At 35.6% G+C, this 21,131-nt stretch overlaps 1 protein-coding gene across 2 annotated transcripts in view; it reads right to left on the bottom strand.

Moving 5' to 3' along the window:
- Window positions 1-1,359: 1,359 nt before the first annotated feature.
- The window catches only part of LOC115953107 (regulation of nuclear pre-mRNA domain-containing protein 1B-like), a 33,513-nt gene continuing 13,741 nt past the window's right edge, over window positions 1,360-21,131 (bottom strand). For both annotated transcript variants that reach the window (XM_031070610.1, XM_031070609.1), the window contains exons 4-9: window positions 16,604-16,851; window positions 13,200-13,355; window positions 12,952-13,108; window positions 8,505-8,644; window positions 8,369-8,404; window positions 1,360-2,870 (exon numbers count right to left, since the gene is read on the bottom strand). In XM_031070610.1, the coding sequence (XP_030926470.1) occupies window positions 2,055-2,870; window positions 8,369-8,404; window positions 8,505-8,644; window positions 12,952-13,108; window positions 13,200-13,355; window positions 16,604-16,851 (1,553 nt within the window). In that variant the 3' untranslated portion in view covers window positions 1,360-2,054. The remainder of the gene's footprint in view (window positions 2,871-8,368; window positions 8,405-8,504; window positions 8,645-12,951; window positions 13,109-13,199; window positions 13,356-16,603; window positions 16,852-21,131) is intronic.

Raw genomic sequence — 21,131 nt, 5'->3', positions numbered from 1 at the left:
TCAAAATTCGTGGGACCCACTTATGTGAACAAATACAACTTCTTCTTCTCTTCTAAATGACATTTTTTTTCTTCCGACTCTTGCACAAAACCCATTGATTGTCTTCTTCTTTCTTCTTTTTCTTTTTATTTCTTATCTCTCTTGCACGAACCCATACACTGGTGGTCTAAGGTCTTCTTCTTCATTTTTTTTGTTTTTTTTGTTTTGGTGTTTACTGTTTTGCTGTTTTGGTGGTCTTCTTGTTTCAAATAAAATAAAACCTAGTTGAATTTAACCCCACTAACAAAACAAAATTCATAAAAATAGAATCTCAAACCCAGAAAACAAAACCCATTTGAGTTTTAACCCTCACCCACAAAACACAAACCAAATCAAACATTTAGAGAAAATAAAAGAAAGAAACAACAAAAGAGAAGCAAAGATACTACGAAGTGCTATATGATACATGCCCTGCTTTTTTGCTGTTATGCCTCTACTGAGATTCCATGGATTTTGTTTCATTCTGTGGAGTGTCTGCAAATGTTTAATTATTTTAGTTTACTCTGTTTCTGTATCTTGTTGCAGTTTTATGTAGTTGTTGTGTTAATATATGCCTTGTTAGTGTGTGTATCTTTATCAGCCCAGTTGGGCTGTGAAGTATATGGTGTTGTAAGACTTTTTAAAGTGTTTTTCTGTTTATATTTAATAAAATCCCAATTTACGCCCAAAAAAAAAAATGCTAGGACTTGTTTTTGTAATTTTAATTTGTAATTTTTTAATTAAAATATGCCACATCATTAAAATAAAATGCCAAGTCATTATCTGTTAGCCACATAAGTAATACCGTTAATGGCAATTAGTAAAACGACTTATATTGCTTATTTTAAAAACTTAAGAGACCAATTGCGCACGTTTCAAACTTGAAGGACCAATTGTGTACACATGGTAAACTTGAAGGACCAATATTCGCCTAAAATTAAAGGTGTCCTACTTTGTCAACTTCATGCAAATTGTTTCATTTAATCCTATTCCAGCATTTTGAGAATCGGACAGTAGAAGATGAATTCAAAACCCTTTGAAAGATCACAAGGCCATGTTTCTTTAGTCTACCACTTTTTTTGTGGGGGGCAAAGTACCTCCCTCTCTATTTTTTGATCGTGCTGATTGTGCTGAGGAATTAGTTTTTTTTTTTTTTTCTTTTTTACTTTTTTTTTTTGGAAACAGAGAGGCCGAAAACAGTGATAGACAAAGATTAACTTGCGCCTCTTTTAAGGAACGAATTACCAGAAATACAACTTAACTGAGAGATTCATAAGAATCTTCTGATAACTGAAGTGGAGACAGTAGAATCATAGTACTTTCTCTACTAGGAGACATTAGTTGAGATCAAATGCACTAAAAAGTATAGTTTTTCTTCCCCTTTGAAGAGAAAATTTAGCATTATAATTACAGTAGCTACCATTTTACTCATATCAATTTCTCTTGATGCAGCCAAACTGAGCATGCTCATATGAAAGATGAAGTCTACAAGATAATTTCCCAGAGGCTCCATCCAAGAAAGCTGATGACTGACAGGGGTTGATAGGAACATTTAATTAGTCACAGCTTCCTGGACGCAGCTTAAATAGGTCCCATCCCAATAAGAATACAAAAGCCCATGCAATTTTGTTTAGCATGCACACATTAGTGAAACTCCAGTCAGGTTCTTTGTTGCTCATAGCCTCGCTGCTTATGCAGTCAGAGAAGGTACACTGCAGCAAGTACTAGAAAACATCTACAATTGAAGTATCGCTGTCACATAACTTCTTTACCAGTATGGGAGGCATCAAAGGATCCCATGCACTAATGGGATTGGGGAAATGAGTTCAGCAGGCATTCAAATAAAATCTAGAAAAATCACTAAATTTCTAATACTTTACATAATAACACAGTGCCTCTGCAAAGACACTATAGCCTATGTGATTTCAGGAGGAACTTACAGCCAAGGTTTTGGCACTGATGCCTGTGCCCATAATACACGTTTCCAGAGGCCCCACAGAATACCATACCTCTAGTCCAATGATTTTAATGGAAACTCACTGTCGATGAACTGGAGGTGTTGTTGGCTGATGACCTTGCCCATAGAACCCAATACCTGGTGGCCGATAAAATCCTCCAGTAGCTGACTGTTGCTGTTGCTGTCCTGATGGCTGGGGACCAGGCCTTGCCATACTCATTGAAACATGTGGAGGAAGAGGAGGTGGAGGTGGTAGAGTATTTGCTCCATACCCATAAGGCATCACAACCATACCAGCAGATTGGACATACTGACTCGTAGGTGGTGTTGCAGGAGATAAGGGTGGTGGTGGAGGTGGCGGTGGTGGTAGAGCTGCAAAGGGACTTTGCATCTGGTTGGTTTGGGAAATGGGTTGCATGCTAGTAGATGGTGCTGGTGGCACATTAGTCAGAGATTGTTGTTGTAGAGGGGTAAAATAGGTTGTGCTGCTGACATCAGAACTGCTAACATCAGAAACAGGCAGTGGTTTCTCAAGTTTGGGCCGTTTTTCTGGAGAGAACATTGGTAGCCCTGAACTAAATCCAGTTGAAATTATGCTTCCATTCATGGAGGCAGCTTCTTCTGCAACAAGGGAAGAAAGAACAGATGTAAGCATCTGTGCAGACGATGCAGAGGCAGCAAGCTTAGCAGCAACAGCGGCAGCAGCTGCTTTCTTGTTCTCATCTTCAGAATTTCTGAGTGGCACAAAAGGAGCCACAGGCTGAGGCATATTGTGCTCTACAACCCTTGTTGCCTCTGTTGTAGCGTTCATGGTGCTGGTCAGAGTACTAGGAATAGGGGGTGATGCTAGCCTCTTCCTCACATTACTTGCCTGCTCAATCTGGCCCCGGGCAACCTGCAGAGCTAGAAACAGTCAATTTCATAGCAGCAAAGTAGTTGCTAAATATAAATTTATGATGTATCTACTAAACATATAGAAGAAACATTTAAATGCTGCACAATATTAAACTCAAATAAATTATATAACAACTTGTCTAAACTATAGATTGCACCCTTTAAGTTCTGAAAGTGGTCCAAATGTAGTCTAGGCAAGCCTTTGTTAAAAAATATTTGGGAAGTGATCCTCCCAATCCCTTTTTTTTTTTTTTTTTTGGGACAGATAACGAAAATTTTATTGAAAGAAAATAAACTGAAGTACACCTGGTGTGTACTTAGGAAGCAATACAGTCAAGACCTCAAATTACAATGTTCCAACATATCTAAAAATGTAAAACAAAGTTTATCAAACCCTGCATCCCTCACAGGCCTGGAATAGATTAGTTCCATAAAACCAACCAACGATTCCGACTCCCAATCATGGATGGGTCTAGAGAAGTGGACATCCCAATGAATCACCCCAGTAGAGTGTTGCATAACCTCTGCTACTAAGGAATCTTTATCACAACTGATACTATATAACTCCAAGAAAGCCACTTTAAGTGGGCAATCTCCACACCACAGATCTTGCCAGAACTTCACTCTAGTACCATCCCCCACGTCAAACTGTAGAAAATGAGAAAAAGTAAACCATTCCTGTCTTATGGATTTCCAAAGACTAATACCACAAGGACCTGACACACCTTTAGTGCATCATCCCCCCCCCCCCCCAACCCCAATCACTCCCATACTTCGCCTCTATAACTCTCCTCCAAATCAACTCCCTCTCAGTCCCATATCTCCACAACCATTTCCCTAAATTGAATCTTCTCAAGTTTCTATACCCAACCATCCCCCCCCCCCCCCCCTCTTCTCTTTCCCCCATTCTGAACAGGCTCACAAACTTGAGAAATTAACTAAATGGAGTTTAGGATCCTCACCAATCCCACTCCATAAGAAGTCTCTCTGTAGCTTTTCAATGCGATTAGCCACCTCCACCGGAATAGGAAAGAGAGAGGAAATAAGTAGGTAAACTTGAGAGAGTACTTTTAATTAGTGTTATCTAACCCCTTAGACAAGTATGACAGCTTCCACCTGCTAATCTTCACTCCAGTTTCTCAAGTATGGGGTTCCAAATCGTCCTCTCCTTCAATTTAGCACCCAAGGGAAGACCCAAATATTTCACCGGAAGCAATGCTTGTCTACATCCCAGCAAAGCTACTAGCTCTCCCATATTGTTCACATCCCCAACTAGAACCAACTCTGATTTGCCCAAATTAATCTTCAACCCTGATACTGTCTCAAACATTGATAGAATGCCACGCAATTTTACTAATTGACTCAAGTTGGCATCACAAAAAATTAAGGTGTCATCTGCAAACAAAAGATGAGACACCATCATAGAGTTATTAGCTGCAGTGCTGATTGAAAAGCCCGATATAAGCCCATCTCTAACAGCTGCATCCAACATGCAACTACAAGCCTCCATCACTATGCCAAATGACATCGGGGAAAGAGGGGAAAGAGAGTCTCCTTGACGTAGCCCTATATAGCTCCTAAAGAAACTGCTAGGACTACCATTAATCAATATGGAAAAGCGCATAGTGGATATACAAAACATGATCCACTTCCTCCATTTTTCAGAAAATCCACACTGCTGAAGCATATAATAAGGAAATCCCACCACAGACGATTAAAGGCTTTCTCTACATCCAATTTACACAGCACTCCTGGGACCCCTACCTTCAGCCTACTGTCTAAACATTCATTTGCAATAAGACCGAGTCAAAGATCTGCCTATCTATCACAAAAGCATTTTGGGACTCCAAAATAATTCTAAGCAACACCCTCCTAAGCCTATTAGCCAACACCTTAGCAATGATTTTATAAAATACACCCACCAGACTAAGAAGTTTGAAATCTCTCACATCCAAAGCATTAACTTTCTTGGGAATGAGAGTAAGGAAATACACATTCAGACTCTTCTCAAAAACAGCATGTGTATGGAAATTTTGAAATAACTCCATAATATCCACTTTTAAGATATGCCAGCAAGACTAAAAGAAAGCCATAGACAAACCATCTGGGCCTGGAAGCTTATCACCATTATAACCTTGAATCACTCCAAACACCTCGTCATCGTCAAATGGCCTATCCAACCAAGCTGCTTCCTCCACTGGTATCCTATAGAACTCCACATCTTCTAGCACAAGTCGTCACACTCCATTTTCAGTGTACACCTCCTCATAGAACTGAGAAATGCACTATAAAGTCAATACACCATCCACCAAAAGATTATCTATGGTGTTAAACCTTCTATGAGAATTCACAATGTGATGGAAAATTTTAGCATTTCTGCCATCCTCCAACAAATTTCCTCCATAAGGATTGTCTTTTCCAGCTCACTTCTGAGTCAGTCCTTTTCTAATTTCTCCTAATCAGATAGAGAACAAGTTTCCTCAGCAGAATCCAACTCACTAAGGGCCTTCAATAAAAAAAAAAATTTCTCTCCACATTTCCAATTTCTTCCTCATTCCATTTCTTCATATCATTTTTCAGGGCTCTCAGTTTGTTAGCAATTCTATAACTAGGAGATCCCTGAAACTGATAGGATTCTGATGTAGGACAAATTAGGGATTTCCCTACATTCAGTTGTGGTGGGTTTAGGGTTAGGAAAGAAGAAGAATTAGAGAGAAAGAATGAAAGAAGACAAAAGAAAGAAAGAAGACAAAAGAAAGAGAAGAGGGAAGGAGAAATGAACAACAAAGGCCAACGTGCCTATTGCTCAAAATACTCAATTTTATTAATCAACCCATTATCTTTTCTTTGAATACATTGAGCACAATATATATAAAGACTCTTACTTGTACTAGTAGTAATAGGATTCCTACTAATAAATATTAACTTGAACCAAAGTAAATAAACCTAAGATATTTAGAATACCTTAGAAGATTTTAGACACAACTAAATTACCAAAATACCCTTAATTCACAGGAATTGCAGAAATTACAGATTTGCCACTCAATATGAAACTGACCATAACTAATAAAATAAAAACCCAAATTAAAAACTGTTTTAACCCAAAAAGGACTCATACTTAGACCATTAAAATGGCACGACTTTCACTTCAATTGGACTTCACACAAGGACCGAATAAAATAATTCTTGAATAGGCGAATTTGCAAAGCAAGAGCAATTAATCTTCCATGACTCCATCAGATTCCCACCAAGAACTCACTTTCTCCACCAACCCCTCTGCCTTCAGCCACGCGTTCTCAAATTTTAATGGCCTACTACCCCTCTGAAAATTACACCCTTCTAACATAGCCGGGAAATGATCCGAGAGTAGCCTTGCCATTTGGCATTGTCATACATTCAGAAATTTCTCCTCCCAATCATGTGACGAGAAATCTATCGAGCCTAGATCTCGAAGCATTCTCACATGAATTAGACCAAGTGAAAGCACCCCCTTCCATAAGTAAATCTATTAAGCAAAGATTTGCAATGAAGTCTGAAAACTCATGCATAGCAGGGGTAAAATACTCATCACCAAGGACCATGGCACATTCTACCAACTTCTAATCCAGCCAATGCATCCCACAGAAGTCTTTGCCTCTATCAGAATTAGGCCCACTCAAAATTGTCAACCACATTCTTGAACTTACAGGACATAGAAAAACGACCTACTGCTTCCTCCATTTTGTCTGCTACCCTTCTATCCCACATCACTAAGACACCACCAAAAGAACCCAATAGACCCTAGAAATAACCAGTCCAAATGCTGGCAGCCCCACAAACTCTGAATCACGCTTCTGTTTATTATATCCATTTTAGTTTCCAATAAGAAAACAATACATGCCTCCAAGACTTGATCATATTCCTTACCCAAATTTATTTGTCATTATCATTCAACCCCCTAACATTCCAAGAAATTATTCTAAATCTGTAAAAGAGCCCACTTCCAAGGGTAAATCCATCAAAAAATGAGCTGAAATGAAGTCAGAAAACTCATGCATAGTTTGAGAAAAATTCTTAGCTCCTAGAGGCTCATTAGACTATTAACTTTTTTTTCCCTTTGTAGAAAAACTTTTTAGCTTTTATAATGGGACAAACAAAAATGGAGAAAACAGACTCATTGTGGAACAGAGGGTGAAAAGTTCATCAAAAAAAAGAAAAGGGTTAGAGGGTGAATTATTGTTCACAAAATAAACAAAAAGGGCAATAGGCATTTTTTGGCTTGTAGTTTCCAAGAGAAGAATGGTTGGAAAGAGCCTTTTCTAGGAGTCTACTAGTGTCACACCCTATCAAAAATTCCTACCCTTAGAACTACAAAAGTATTTGACTTTCTACAGATTACTTAAAGTTATCAGCCATTAATTAATAAATAATATATACACACAAAAATATTACCAGACATCCAATGTGAAGTCTATGTGATGCTACATCACTTCATAACTTTCATTGAAAGAATATTTTGACAAATCAACCTTGAATTACACTCTCTCCCCATACCCTCCATCAATACTTGCAAAGTATCAAGATGATGGGAAATCAATAACTATCTCATCATAGAATGTTTAAATTTCAGTTTTTAATACAAAATATCATGAGTTTGTGGATCAAAGAGTAAAAACCATCCGATTAACACAAAATTTGATGTGCATATTAAGAGTACCAAAAATATGTAATCCAACAATCAGAATTTCAATAGATTTTTAGAATATTATGCCTTTAAAACATTGTGATTTGGTGCAACATCACAAAGAATTACGCCAAATATAAAAATTCTTTATTTTAGGTACGTTTTTTTAAAGATTTTGATAGTTGTTATTTATTTTGAAAACTTAAACTAAAGTACACCTAAAGTTTATATATATAATTAATTGTCGTATCCCACCATATCATGTCTTACTTATCAAAAATTGTTGTCACGTGTCACGTCTTGTCCATGTCCATGCTTCCTAGTGTTTGAGCTAGATCTCATTGTTGTAAACCATTGGCAACGTATATTATAGATTAATAAATAACATAAAAATTAATATAACATATTATATCTTTCACTCAGTATAATTATAAATTTCCAGTGCTTTAAATATTATAAGTATTACATAAACTAAAAATATATACTTTATTTAAGAATATACAAATAAGAAGTTAAAATATTATGGAAAACACTTATCAAAAGAGTATGAATTTTCTGAAGATAATTTTTCGAATAATGGGGACCTATAAGCAAATTGTTTGCTTGGAGAGAGAGAGATTCTTAATAATCCTCCAGCACCACATGGCTGACCTTATAAGAAGTTAAGAACCAAATTCCACAGACTAGTTCAACGCGCCCATCATCTTTGACAAGATGATTATAAGTGCCATAGCAAATAAAATAGCAATTCAACATCAAATATTTGTTTGCCAAGAAGCATTTTGTAGCAGCAAATAATTCTGAGGAGCAGAAAGAGAGATGATGCTTATTCTTACTTGCAACTGACTGCGAATATACTCCAGCATTGATTCCTGAAAAAAAATATATAGATTAGTAAGCACTTATAAATGATGCAGACTTTAACTATACTTGCAAAATTAAGATTATATGTATAAAATAACAGGGCCATACTTGGTCCTGAAGTGCTTCTTTAAGTTGGGAAATCAAGGCAGTCCTAGTTGCCTCTGCACTCTCAAGTTGTCCAACACATTGCTGAAGTATATTTTCCTGTTCTTGCAGCTCATCCACCACAGAAGCTCCTTGCTGATTTCCTGATTTCATTAACCAGAAAAGGACAAAAAAAAAAGATCAACAAACCATTATAAATGAATTCATCACTGTCGTGAATGTGGAACTACAAGCAGCCCATCACAAACCATATAGAGTACCAGGTGTTGTAACAAAACACCTTTAATAGCATTTAATAAATCAAGAAGATATTGATGTATTGGCCCTTCTTTTACCAATTTAATAAAATCTACCACACGTCAAATTTTTAAATATCCTCCATAAAACTCAAGCACCCAACTATTTCAGGTGACCCATGTTCCTCAAGAAGCACGAACCATCAAAAATACATATAATTTTTTTTTTTTTTTTTTTGATAGGTAAGAAAAGTTGTATTAAAAAAAACTACTCCATCAAAGAAATGAAGTAAACAAAGAAGATATGTACAAGAAACAAAGAAAAAAAAAAAACTACGAACAAGAAGAAAGGGAATCTAAAAACAGCTGAATGGATTCCCTAGAAGTAAATCCCCACAAGCATGACCAATCAAACAAAGTTGTCACAAATAAAGCCATGAGCTTATCCCCAAAAAAGCACTAAATCTTCAAATATGCAATTATTTCTCCCTTCCAAATAATCCACATCACACAATGTCGGACCAAATTCCAAATATTTGAAGAATGCACCCTCCAACTGGCCAAAATATCAATAACCCTCTTAGGTTAAACCCAACAAATACCAAACAATCTAAAAGCAAAGCTCCATAACCAAGATACCTCACCACAATGTAATAGCAGATGATCAACACTCTCCCCACTACATCTACAAAGGCAACACCACACACCAATCCATACTATGAAGCCTCTTCTCCTCAAATGGTCAATTGTGAGAATTTTCCCCCATGCAGCTGTCCAAACAAAAAAAATACACGATGTGGAGCCTTCACACCCCAAATACTCTTCCTAGGAAAAGTAATAGAACTAGATCCCCTCAATGCACCATAGAAGGATTTTATATAAACTCCCCCTTCGACCCCAAACACCACCTCATCTTATCTCCATCCTCAATAGGAGGACATAGTGACTCCAAAGTATGAAAAAAGGTCCCCACCAACTCCAATTCCCAATCATTAAAACCACGTTGGAACCGTATATCCCAACTCCACCCTTCCTCCAGAGCGTGGCTCACTTCCATATCCGCCACAGATGCCCCCGATAAGTAGCCAACTCAAATAAATCCGGGAATGTTCCTTCCAATGGCTGATCTCCACAACAATGATCATGCCAGAACCAGACTCTACTCCCCACACCCGTGTGAACCCCTACCCCCTCCCCCCCCCCCCCCCACAAAACAATTCTTCCCCAAACTTCAAAGCTATCACACACCTCCATAATCTTGTCTCCTCAACCCCACAACAACACAACTACATACCCGATAGAGCTTTATTAAAGGTAGTAATTTTCCTAATCCCCAGCCCACCATCAACAAAAGGAAAACATACCTTATCCCACCCTACCAAATGAAGTTTATGCCTCATCCACCAAACCAACCCAAAGAAAATCCCACTATAGCTTCTCAATCCTATTAGCCACCCTAGTAGGAATAGTAAACAAAGATAAGAAATAAGTGGGAATGCTCAAAAGCATACTCTTAAGCAAAGTTAGACAACCCCCCTTAGAAAGATACATTTTCTTCCACCTTGCTAATAACTTCCTAATAAATAGATAAATAAAACCTACTAATAGCTTCAAAAACATAAATATAGAATATAGAATAAGAAAACTAAAAATAACAACAACAAAAAAAAGAGCCAAATGATTTAGAACATTGAGGTGGTATATATATAAGCAAGATCTCACCATACCATGCTAATGACATGTGTTGATCTTGATGTTAACTTATGATCCTTCTAAAATATTTAGAAGCATGAAACTCCCAGTACAAATAAGCAGTTCAGATTCCAAATTGTTGGAGAAGAATTCAATCAAAACAGTCTCAAATCTTCTGAACTCAAGATTCTGTTCACAAGATTTATTTATTTTTTTATATAGCCGATTCAGAGCTCAAACTTGGCAGCCTTCAAAAATGTGCAAAGATTACATGCACATTCAGGAAATAGCACACACACATAAAAGCAACGAGAAAAACTTACCTTATGCATACCAAATAATTATTCTCCATTACCATCCTCTGGAGAGAAAAATAAAAAGAAAGTCATGCTTCACACGCAAGAGATGTCCCTAAGAACCTTCAATTTCACATATTGTTGAGAGGAGCCACAAACCAGACATCAAAGCTAAGTAAATTAACAGCTGTAATGATCTAAGACAACAATTTAGCATAGTGTAGGCTGTCTGTAACGATCCAAGATAACAATTTAGCCTAGTGTCGACTGTTAAACATCCATTAACACTAAAAGCAAGTCAACAATAATTTCCTCACAACACCATGCATATATTTAGCCATTAACAGTAATGGCCTCAACAATATCTTTAAACCATACTTTTAGAGTCCAACAAAGTTCATGTTCCCATAACGACAACTTGTAAACATAACAACAAAACCACAAGTCTACTCTACAGTCCACACCCTTTCTTGCCCTCATCTCATAAATATAACCTCTCAATATCCAATACTTCAAACATTCCACATCATAGATTTGAAAGGAGTGTCAACAACAAATTATGATCTTAGGCTGGAAGTAGAAAAGGAAATTCAGTAGAAATGATTAACCACAAATTGTGTGCTGCTAAATGGACTGTCAGAAAGAAAAACATAGTACACATTGAAACCACATATATTAATTGATACAAGACACGTGTGCACGTTGGCTAATTCACTATGACAGATCCAAACGTAAATCTGCAACTAACTATACAAAAAGGTGTGTCCCAACCATTTAATCAGACTTAGAAAACACTTACATTTGCACAAGTCAAGAGAGTTGGATATTCATGATTAGTACTATTGAGTCCCAAAAGTAAATAATATACACACACACACACTCACTCACACTAACCACAGTGTTTTTCATGTTGACCAAACAAATAAAGTCAGAGCACAACTCAATTGTCAAGTCAGTAAATGTAAAAGTTCATTTCTTTTTTGATTAGTATGTCAGCACATGCAGAAGTATTTGATGAATCCAAATAGGGTAGAATAAAAAATTTAACATAAATTATGCTCTCTTCCTTTCTCAACTACATAGTCATGTCAGTAAATGTAGAGTTATTATTACTGTTATTATTATTATTATTAGACACCACGACTTCACCCTCCACCTTGGTCTAACAAGAGGAGGTGTCATTTGAACTAGAGCGCATTTGAGATTTTTTTTGCACCTAAAGTTGCATGCTTCTTTGAGCTTTTTCAATAAGCACAAAACTCACTTCTTTAAGCTTTTGTATTTTAAAAAAAAATCAATTATTAAATTGAAGTGTTAGAAATTAATGATACTGACATGGACCCTTAAATTTATTATATAAAGACCAATTTAGATGACAAAGAGGATTGGGTTACAAATTTTATGATGACAATAATGATGCTCCTCAGCTTAATGAGGATGATAATGATATGCTTGAGGATTGCATTTTACTGCTTAAATTGGGCATGGAAGTCACTACTCAACATTCTAGCTCTTTATTTGTCCATGTACTTCATTTTGTCATGGCTATCAAATATCATGTTTGTGTATATTTTGTAAAGCACAAGACAACTATATAAGATGCTATATTTAAATCTTATATGAAAGTTGATCACTTCATTGTCATATTGTCCATTAATAATGGTTTAAAATTTGAAACCATATATCTGGGCCCTTGATTTTTGCCACTATAGTACATTTCCAGTGTACTGGGTCTAGGTTTGGCTTTCTTTTTAATAAAATTTCTTACATTATTTATCAAAAAAAAATTTACAACCTTATTTTTTTTAATGTGTACTTTAGTCAAATCAATAGTAGTCCTCATTTAAATTGCAAGTGGTCCTGAATTCAAACCCTATCTCCACGAGAAAGAAAAACTAAAATAAACATATGTTAGTCATGAGAAAGAAAAACTAAAATAAAATAATACTTTTTAAAACTTACATAAACCTGAATTATACTTAAATATTATGAAATATATTGAAAATATTAATTAATTAATTGTCATAACCCCACTGTGTTGTGTCATAGATTTTCAAGAAATGTTGTGTTCACCGTACTATGTATCATGTCGTACTCCATATCATGTCGGTATCCATACAACATAGGTTGATGTCAATCATCGTTATGTAAGATAAGGAAGTTAGAGTTTCATTCTAGACAGAAGTTGCATATAGAAAACATCAAACACCAGAGTAGAACTCTTACCTTGTATTAAGTTACTTTCAACAACTTCCTCAATTTTACCCACATGACGTACAGAAGCACTACACTTGCTTAACGTAGCTTCTTCAGTTGAATGTTCATCAAGTACAGATTGAAACGCAGTCAGTATTTTCTCTGGAAGACCTCCAACAGCCAATTTCTGAAGTTAAATACCAAAAAGGCATACCCAATATCAAAATACGAATACAAAAGAAAAGTCAACAAATTAGGATTGTCTACTAAGTGCTTACAATTCTAACAGAGTTTGCATCCCTCTTCACTATCTTGATAAGATTTGAACTCTTTCCATTGCTCACAGACAGAGGAGGAGGGTTCTTAGCCAGCATTTCATCTTTAAGACTCCGCCCTCGAGAACCAAAAACCTTCCTTTCTTCCCATATGTCAACCTGAACAAAGAAACCAAACCCCAACAGAAAAAGAAAATTGGCGAATGAACAAAGTAATGGGACTAAAAGCATAATGAAAGTAACATACACAAATATGAAGCAGCATAAATATAGATGAATGAATGCTTAACTGAGATATTCCGTTGTAGGACATCAATACTTGCCAAACATTTTGGCATGACTACAAGACAGTTGTTAGGGTGCAATTAGAGCAGTATTTATGAAAGAAAATGTGCAGCCAAAAGAGCTTCTCTCCTAAAATATATGTTGATGCCATTTTTTGGCAACAAGTTACCATCATTTTGTAAAACTATTAAACTGAAAAATAAGTCTTGCAATTGTGGGTGGCTCGGGTGGGTTCAAGGATCTGGTGTCCAATTAAAAATTTAAGAAAAATAAGAATAAAAATTTTAAGGGATTCAGATCTAAATCACATCAGCATGATACCCTGTTGTGATGGTGTCTAACTCAAAATTTAAGAAAAATAAGAAATAAAAAAAATAAAAAATTAAGGGATTCAAATCTAAATCACATCAGCATGATACCCTATCATGATGGATACCATAGATTGTGGCATCCTGATCAAAATACTCTTTTGGCTAGAATCTTTTTACAGGTTAAAATCTGAAGTCCAGTATAATAACATCAACTATAAGAGTGAAATTAATCAACTGAAAATGTTAGCAAAAGCTGGGAGGGGTGTATGCATGGGTTTGTGTCTATATGTGTGTGTGTGTGTGTGTGTGTGTGTGTGTGTGTGTAAATATTACTCCATCCATCCTAAATGGAGAGATGCTCTTTCTGTTTCTGTGCATCCCAAAAAGAGTGTACTTTTGTAAAAGGCAAAGAACCCGAATTTCCACTTTATAATATCCTTACATCAAATAGATTAAAAGCAGTTTAAAAAAATTAAAAAAAATAAAAATAAAAATAAAAAAAGAGGAAAATTCAGACTTAGCTGACCAACTGCAATGTGATGTAGCAGACAACAGCTACGGGCCCCATTACATCTAAGGTCTTTTTGATAGAACTTTGGCTATGTCAAAGTTTCTCAACCCATTTATATAGATATATAAAAGTAAGATATGTTTTATAGCAAAAAGACTACTCAATGTACAATGGACACAGCAGTCTAAAGAATACAAAAGGAAAATTTTAAATAGAGAGACAATTGACTCCATAAATTCAGGAAGGGAACTGGTATGAGTGAATCCCCATGCTCGAGACCAATCAAATAAATAACCACTGAACAAAGCTAACAATCGGGTTCCTGTTGTCTCCGTATCCTCAAATGTACGAAAATTTCAGTCCTGCCAGATTGTACACATCAAACATAATGGGACTAACCCCATATATATTGAATGTATAAAAATATACATATCATATACACATTATATGTGTGTGCCCACACAATAACAGTAGCAACAACCAAGCGTTGATCCTAAATTTTTTTGGCCCACATATGGATCCTCAATAGATGAGTCAGGGTCGGCCACATGTATTATTTTCCACCATTTTATTCTTATCCAAAGTCATTCTCTATTATTTCCTTAATTCAGTTAATTGACATGTACTTTTTTACTTACTAATGTTATTTTTGGTCTTCCTTTACCTTTTTCAATTCCCTCAATGAATTAACTCACTCTTTCTCATAGGTGGATTAATCCCCCTCCTCTAAACATGATCTAATCATCTCACGCGACTCTCCCTCACCTTTTAATCAATAGGAGTGACCCCTATCTTTAAGCAAATTTCCCCATCTCAAATCCTATCTTTCAGTGTATTTCAACTTAACCATCTTAATATTCTCGTTTCAGCTACTCATTTTATGAATACACTCATAATTATAATAATATAATATAATATAATATATATCCCTTTAATTTTATTATGGACAGGGTTCTGGCTACCGTGTCACAAGCACTCTAGGGCAAAGTGTGAATCAATGTCAAAGATATCAGTTGCATACCATTTTGATAGAATCAATTCATATTAAAAACTGACAACCACAGACCAAATTTCAGGATATCAGTTGACCTTTAGAAAGACTGATCCGAGACCTAACAACTTCTACCAGGAAATATCTAGTTCTATTTCAGTGCAAGTGAAAGAAGATCTCATATATGGAAACTAGATGATAAAAATAATACTCTTAAAAGAAGAAGAAATAGGATAAAAAGGACTGGGGCCCGTTTGGTAAGAGAGTTGGTATTGGTTTTCAAAATGATGTGAAAACTGAAAACTCCTCTTGAGGTTTTCTCAAAATACAGTGTTTAAACACTCTAAACTGAGAACTATGACTCAAACACTCTTTGTTAAACTCTCCTACCAAATATGTTTTTTTTTTTTTTTTTGCCCACAGTTTTCAACGTTTAAACACTAAAAACTGTTGTTTAAACTCTCTAACCAAACAAGCCCCTAGGCATTCAGTGGAGAACAGAAATAGTTCACATACAAACCACAAGTGGTTGAACGCCACCATAACAAAAAGAAAGAAAAGCACCACCCATAACAGAACAAGTAAAATTAATCACCTGCGCCCCAAGTTAATTACATAGACATGCATGCAGATACATAAATAATACACACACACACACACACACTGCTAAGACCCTAATGCTAAGAGTTATCTGTATTGTGCTTAAGTTCATAAGGAATGTTAAGCTGCATTGTCAAGGGCAGCTACACTGCTATAGTGGCAATATGAGTTACTGCAAGGCTTGGATCCTGTGTATCAGTATGTATCTAGCTGAACTAGCTGAATGTGTAGCAAGCAAGATAATGGTGCTGTAGGCATTGTGCAGTAGCTGACTGTACTATCTGTAGTATGTACACTAGAGTTAGTCATTGTGCCAACTGGATTAACCATGTGACAAATTGGAATTCATCACATGGATTAATTACAAGTTGGTTAGATTGAGTTGCTTAGGTTGTTAGGTTGTTAACCAACTGAGTAATCTGGTATTTAGAGGGTTGAGTAATGGGATTAAAAAGGGCTAAGTCTAATTTGTTCAAGTTCTATCTTCTTCCCTCTCGTTTCTTAGGAGGTTCAGGTCCCCTCGATGTGACCTGCCCACTTACACACTATACAACCATCCCTTAATTCAGTAAGATCAATTGAGATCTTCACACTTTTTTCCTGAGCACGCATATAAATAGTAACTTCTGACTTCTCAATTATTACCTAATGCAATATGTAAGACAAGAAATTATGAGATGACAATTCATATAATGAATAAAGGATTTACCAGTCTGGTTACCACTTTCTTTCCATGCTCATCACCATTTTCGTAAACAAGCTTGAGAGCTGCAGGAAGAACTTTCCAAAATTCATTCACAAACTCACTGCCCTTTCGCCTACTATTTTGCAAAATGTCATTAGCCAAATACAGAAAAGAAACACGCTGCTCTCTCTGAGAAGAGTTGAAAAGCTTATCCCATGTTTCAACAATTTGTTTTGCCTTCTTCCGGTGAGTGACACACCAACGGGACAAAGCTGATCAAATCTTTTAAGGGAAACATACCACGATGTCCAAGTTACAGTATCAAAGAGGAAAACAAAACTCTATTTTTAGAAAAAATACAACTAATCATTTCAATGCAAATCAATTTATAAACCATTTATCATAAAATATTGAACATTTGCAATGAAAGTATTCAATTGCTGAATAGAGAAATCTGCAGTGTACGCAACATTAAGTACCTACAACCTAGTGTTTGATAAGACATAAACCAAAATTGCTCTACAGTGGCTCTTGAAAAGATAATAGGTTTCTTGTCATTTCAAAGAAACACATATCTAGTGTTAAGAAGGGAAAAACGTGTGTTTAACACAAAAGTGTGCAAATGCACATTCAAACTCAAAAGGGCCTTATACAATACATTGGAGCTATCATGAAAGCTTGTAGGTTTGTGTGAAAATGATAAACAATTAACTCACAGGGACTCAAAACCCATTTCCTGGCTTATACTAAATGATAAGGCTGCTTTTTCTCAACATGCTCTCTGCAGGCTCTCTATCTAAGAAAAGAGATCTTGGATTTGTATTTGAGTAGCAGACAAACAATGTCCGTTTGAGTGGATGAACAAGAGCCACCCCTACTATTAAGATAGAGGTCATGGGCAGGCAAAGACCCATTCAATTTAGTAGCAAGTATTCTGATATCCATTAACTAGTAGATAAATCACAAACTCATGGGTATGAATACGCAGCTGACATAATCCCAAATGAATGAGTCCTTTTCCAAACTACTCAGAATCTACCACATGTATTCTACTCATGGTTACAATACACATTTTAAATGATGTCTTAAAATAAACATAAATTTGACCAAAATATCTAACAAATAAATCACAAGATAATTCATCATCAATATGTTAATCAGCATAGTAAAGATATTGCAGATATATCTCATTACATATTTTATATCAATATTTAAAATCCGAGCCTCTGCGTGAACCAGAAAGGAGTCTGTTCACCGGTTCAACCTGTTTTGATGAGAAATACATTTTGCCATATATACTTATCAAAAAATACATTTACCATAATTAACTAAAACAATATATATATGTGTGTGTGTGTCTATGTATATATACTATAAAGATAATGGTATAATGTAATTTATATTATTTATCTCTTTCTTACAAGTAATGGTATTTATTATGAGAATATTACTTCATGCACACAATAATGAACATAAAGTAACCTAAAATAATTACGAAAAAAAAAATGCACAAAAGTAAAGTGATTATTTGAAGTCTAAAAGAGAATTACTATTTGTAAGACCCCACGCACGAGACCAATTAAACAGAATTTGAATCAACAATGATTCCAACTGAGCTGCTATTTATTCAAAAAACAAAAATTACTCCAACTGAGCTATTGATTTATCTGCATCTTCATAAGTGTAGCTATTTGATTCCTTCCACAACATCCACATCAAACATATTTATTAACTTGATGTGCATATTAAATAATAAAATTTTGGATTAACGAAGTACAAGATTTATGGGTGGGATTTCTGTTATACCCAAGGCAGGCCAGTTATTTGGCTCATAACTTTGCAACTTACATCCACATCAAACATATTTATTAACTTGATGTGCATATTAAATAATAAATATTTTGGATTAACAAAGTACAAGAAACTTGGGGAGCCAATTGTACTTCATAGGGAGCCACCCCCGTCTCCATCCCTGATTAGGCTAGCTAGGCTGTCTTGGATAAGGAGTGAGATGGGTTGGACCCCTCAGGATTTTTTGTTCTCTACCTTCTGTTAATGATATTCATGTTATTCAGCCCAAAAAACAAAAGACCAACAACCTTTGCACCAACCAGCACATCCATCCCAGTGGTGGTTCACATCCCAGAATTTAATCACCTAAAAAGGCTTTAATCTAGCAAAAAAAAATATATTAATTACCAATTTGATAAAAAGTTTACCATATCGCTAGTTCTTTGATCAGTTTAAATACAATTCAGCCACTGAACCAACCTGTTCAAACCAGTTCAACTGAAGAACAGTTTAATAAGCTGAACCATTTTCCAGTAATGAGGCCAGTTCACAAATCAATTTAACTAGCCAGTCAAATCCGATTTTAAAACACTGATTGGTAACACAATGAAATACAACTTCCAGCTCCAAAATATTAATGATTTTTTTTTCTTTTTTGAGAAGAAATATTTTATTGAAAGAAGACTACTTCATGTACATGTGTGATGACACAGAAGGAGTCCAAAGAATTATAAAGAAAGGTATTATGTACAGAGGGGTAACGACCCTATACCCTATAAATTCAATGGTGAAATTTCTATTAGTAAAACCCCAATCACAAGACTAGTCAAACAAAGATCTCGAAAACAATGCTATCAATTAAGTCACCAAACCTCCCAGTATTGGTAAAAGCGTCAAATGCACTTAAAGCACATAGGCCTCTTGGAGCCTGGGCACACCTTATTGAAGTAAAGCACATAGTTTTCAAATATAATATCTCAAAACTTCTAATAGGAATATTTGTAACATATAATAATAAAAATAATAATAACTCAAAATTTCTATATTTTACCTATTAGGGAAGTAAAGCGCAAAGCGCACGCCTGATTGAAGTAAAGCGCATAATTTTCAAATATAATATCTCATAACTTCTAATAGAAATATTCATAACATATAATAATAAAAATAATAATAATTCAAAATTTCTATATTTTACCTATTAGGGAAGTCAATTTTATAATGTTTGTAAGTTCAATTCTACCTAAGTTATTTCAATTCTTAAAATTTTTATAATAGTAAATTGAAAACAATTATCAATGGTCAATATCATAATAATCTAGTCATAGAACGTTTAAACATAAAAGCACAAGAAATGTAAATTAACCTTGTTCGTATCTTATGACACATAAATAAAAAAATAGTATATGTAACACAACACCCTATGGATAGTGGTTGTAATGTTGTATAGTAAATCATTGGTCCATGTCCATTTCTTCCAAGATCAAGCAATTAGTTTTGATGATTCATATATTTTTTTAGCAATAAAATTAAAAGGCGCACCTAGGAGTGCTTTGTGCTTCTTCAAAAAGCTTCAAAAAAGTGGGCCTAAAGTGCGCTTCATTAAATGAGCTTTTTTTGGCCTAGCAAAGCATTGAGAGCTTGGGGCTTCGAGCTTAAGCGTGCTTTTAACAACACTGAAACCTCCTATATCCTCAAACGTACAACAATTTTGTTTCCCACACTATCCACATTAAACATAATGGGTATATTGTTCAAACCATGTTCCAAAGTTCCAAGGAATGTTTACCAATCCAATTCTTCTAGCCAAGCAACAAACAAATGACCTTTCTCAGTAGCACCCATTCATCCCAAAAGATCTAAAGGTGAAATTCCACAAATCAAATGCAACAATGCAGTTTAACAATAGATGATCCACCATCTCTTCGCTACACCGACACATACAACACCAACTTATTAGTGTGTAGACTATAGTCTCTCTTAATGAGACTGTCACGTGAGGAAGATATTCCTCCATCTTACTGTCCATACAAAGGAGACCCTCCCTCAGGCCTTAACACACCAAATACTCTTCATGGGAAAGATGCAACGCTAGACCCCTTAAGGCATATTAAAAGAACGTTCATCAAAGTTTTTACTCCCTTTAAACCTCTCACTCATTCAAGATAGGGAAATACCTCCTTCAAAGATCCCCACACCACATGTCATGCCAAAACAGAATACAACAATAGTCTCTTACATCGAAGTGCATATAATGTAAAAATTTGTCCCACCCCATCCTAATGTTTTTCCATAAGCCCCAACCATGAGTCCCTTGAACAGATTTCGATCTCAATCCCCGCCATTCCTCATCATACTTTGCAGCTACTACCCTCCTCTATAATGTGTACCTTCCATCCCAAAGTGCCAATCATTTTCCCAATAGAGCTTGGTTAAAGGTTCCTATATTCATAACCTAGGAAGCATGGACACTTCATTTAGGGTGTCATATCCATGTCGTATCTATGTCATATCGATGTTGTACCGGCCATTTCATGTTATAATTTTTCAAAAATCACTCGTCATTGTGTCATATCCGTAACTGTATCCATGTTTGTGCTTCCTAGTTCGTAACACCCAGGTCACACTTGGCAATATTTGAACTCAACACCCATACCACCCAAAAAATTCCTTCGTAATCTCTCAATTTTGTTTGCCAGAAATGCCCCCAATGGCATACCAAGATAGGTCATAGGAAAACACCCAATCTTACAGCAGAGGATTG

This window comes from Quercus lobata, chromosome 7 (assembly GCF_001633185.2).
Source record: "Quercus lobata isolate SW786 chromosome 7, ValleyOak3.0 Primary Assembly, whole genome shotgun sequence".
Lineage (NCBI taxonomy): Eukaryota > Viridiplantae > Streptophyta > Magnoliopsida > Fagales > Fagaceae > Quercus > Quercus lobata.
The sequence above is the reverse complement of the archived record's forward strand: the minus strand, read 5'-3'. Positions and strand labels throughout refer to the sequence as shown.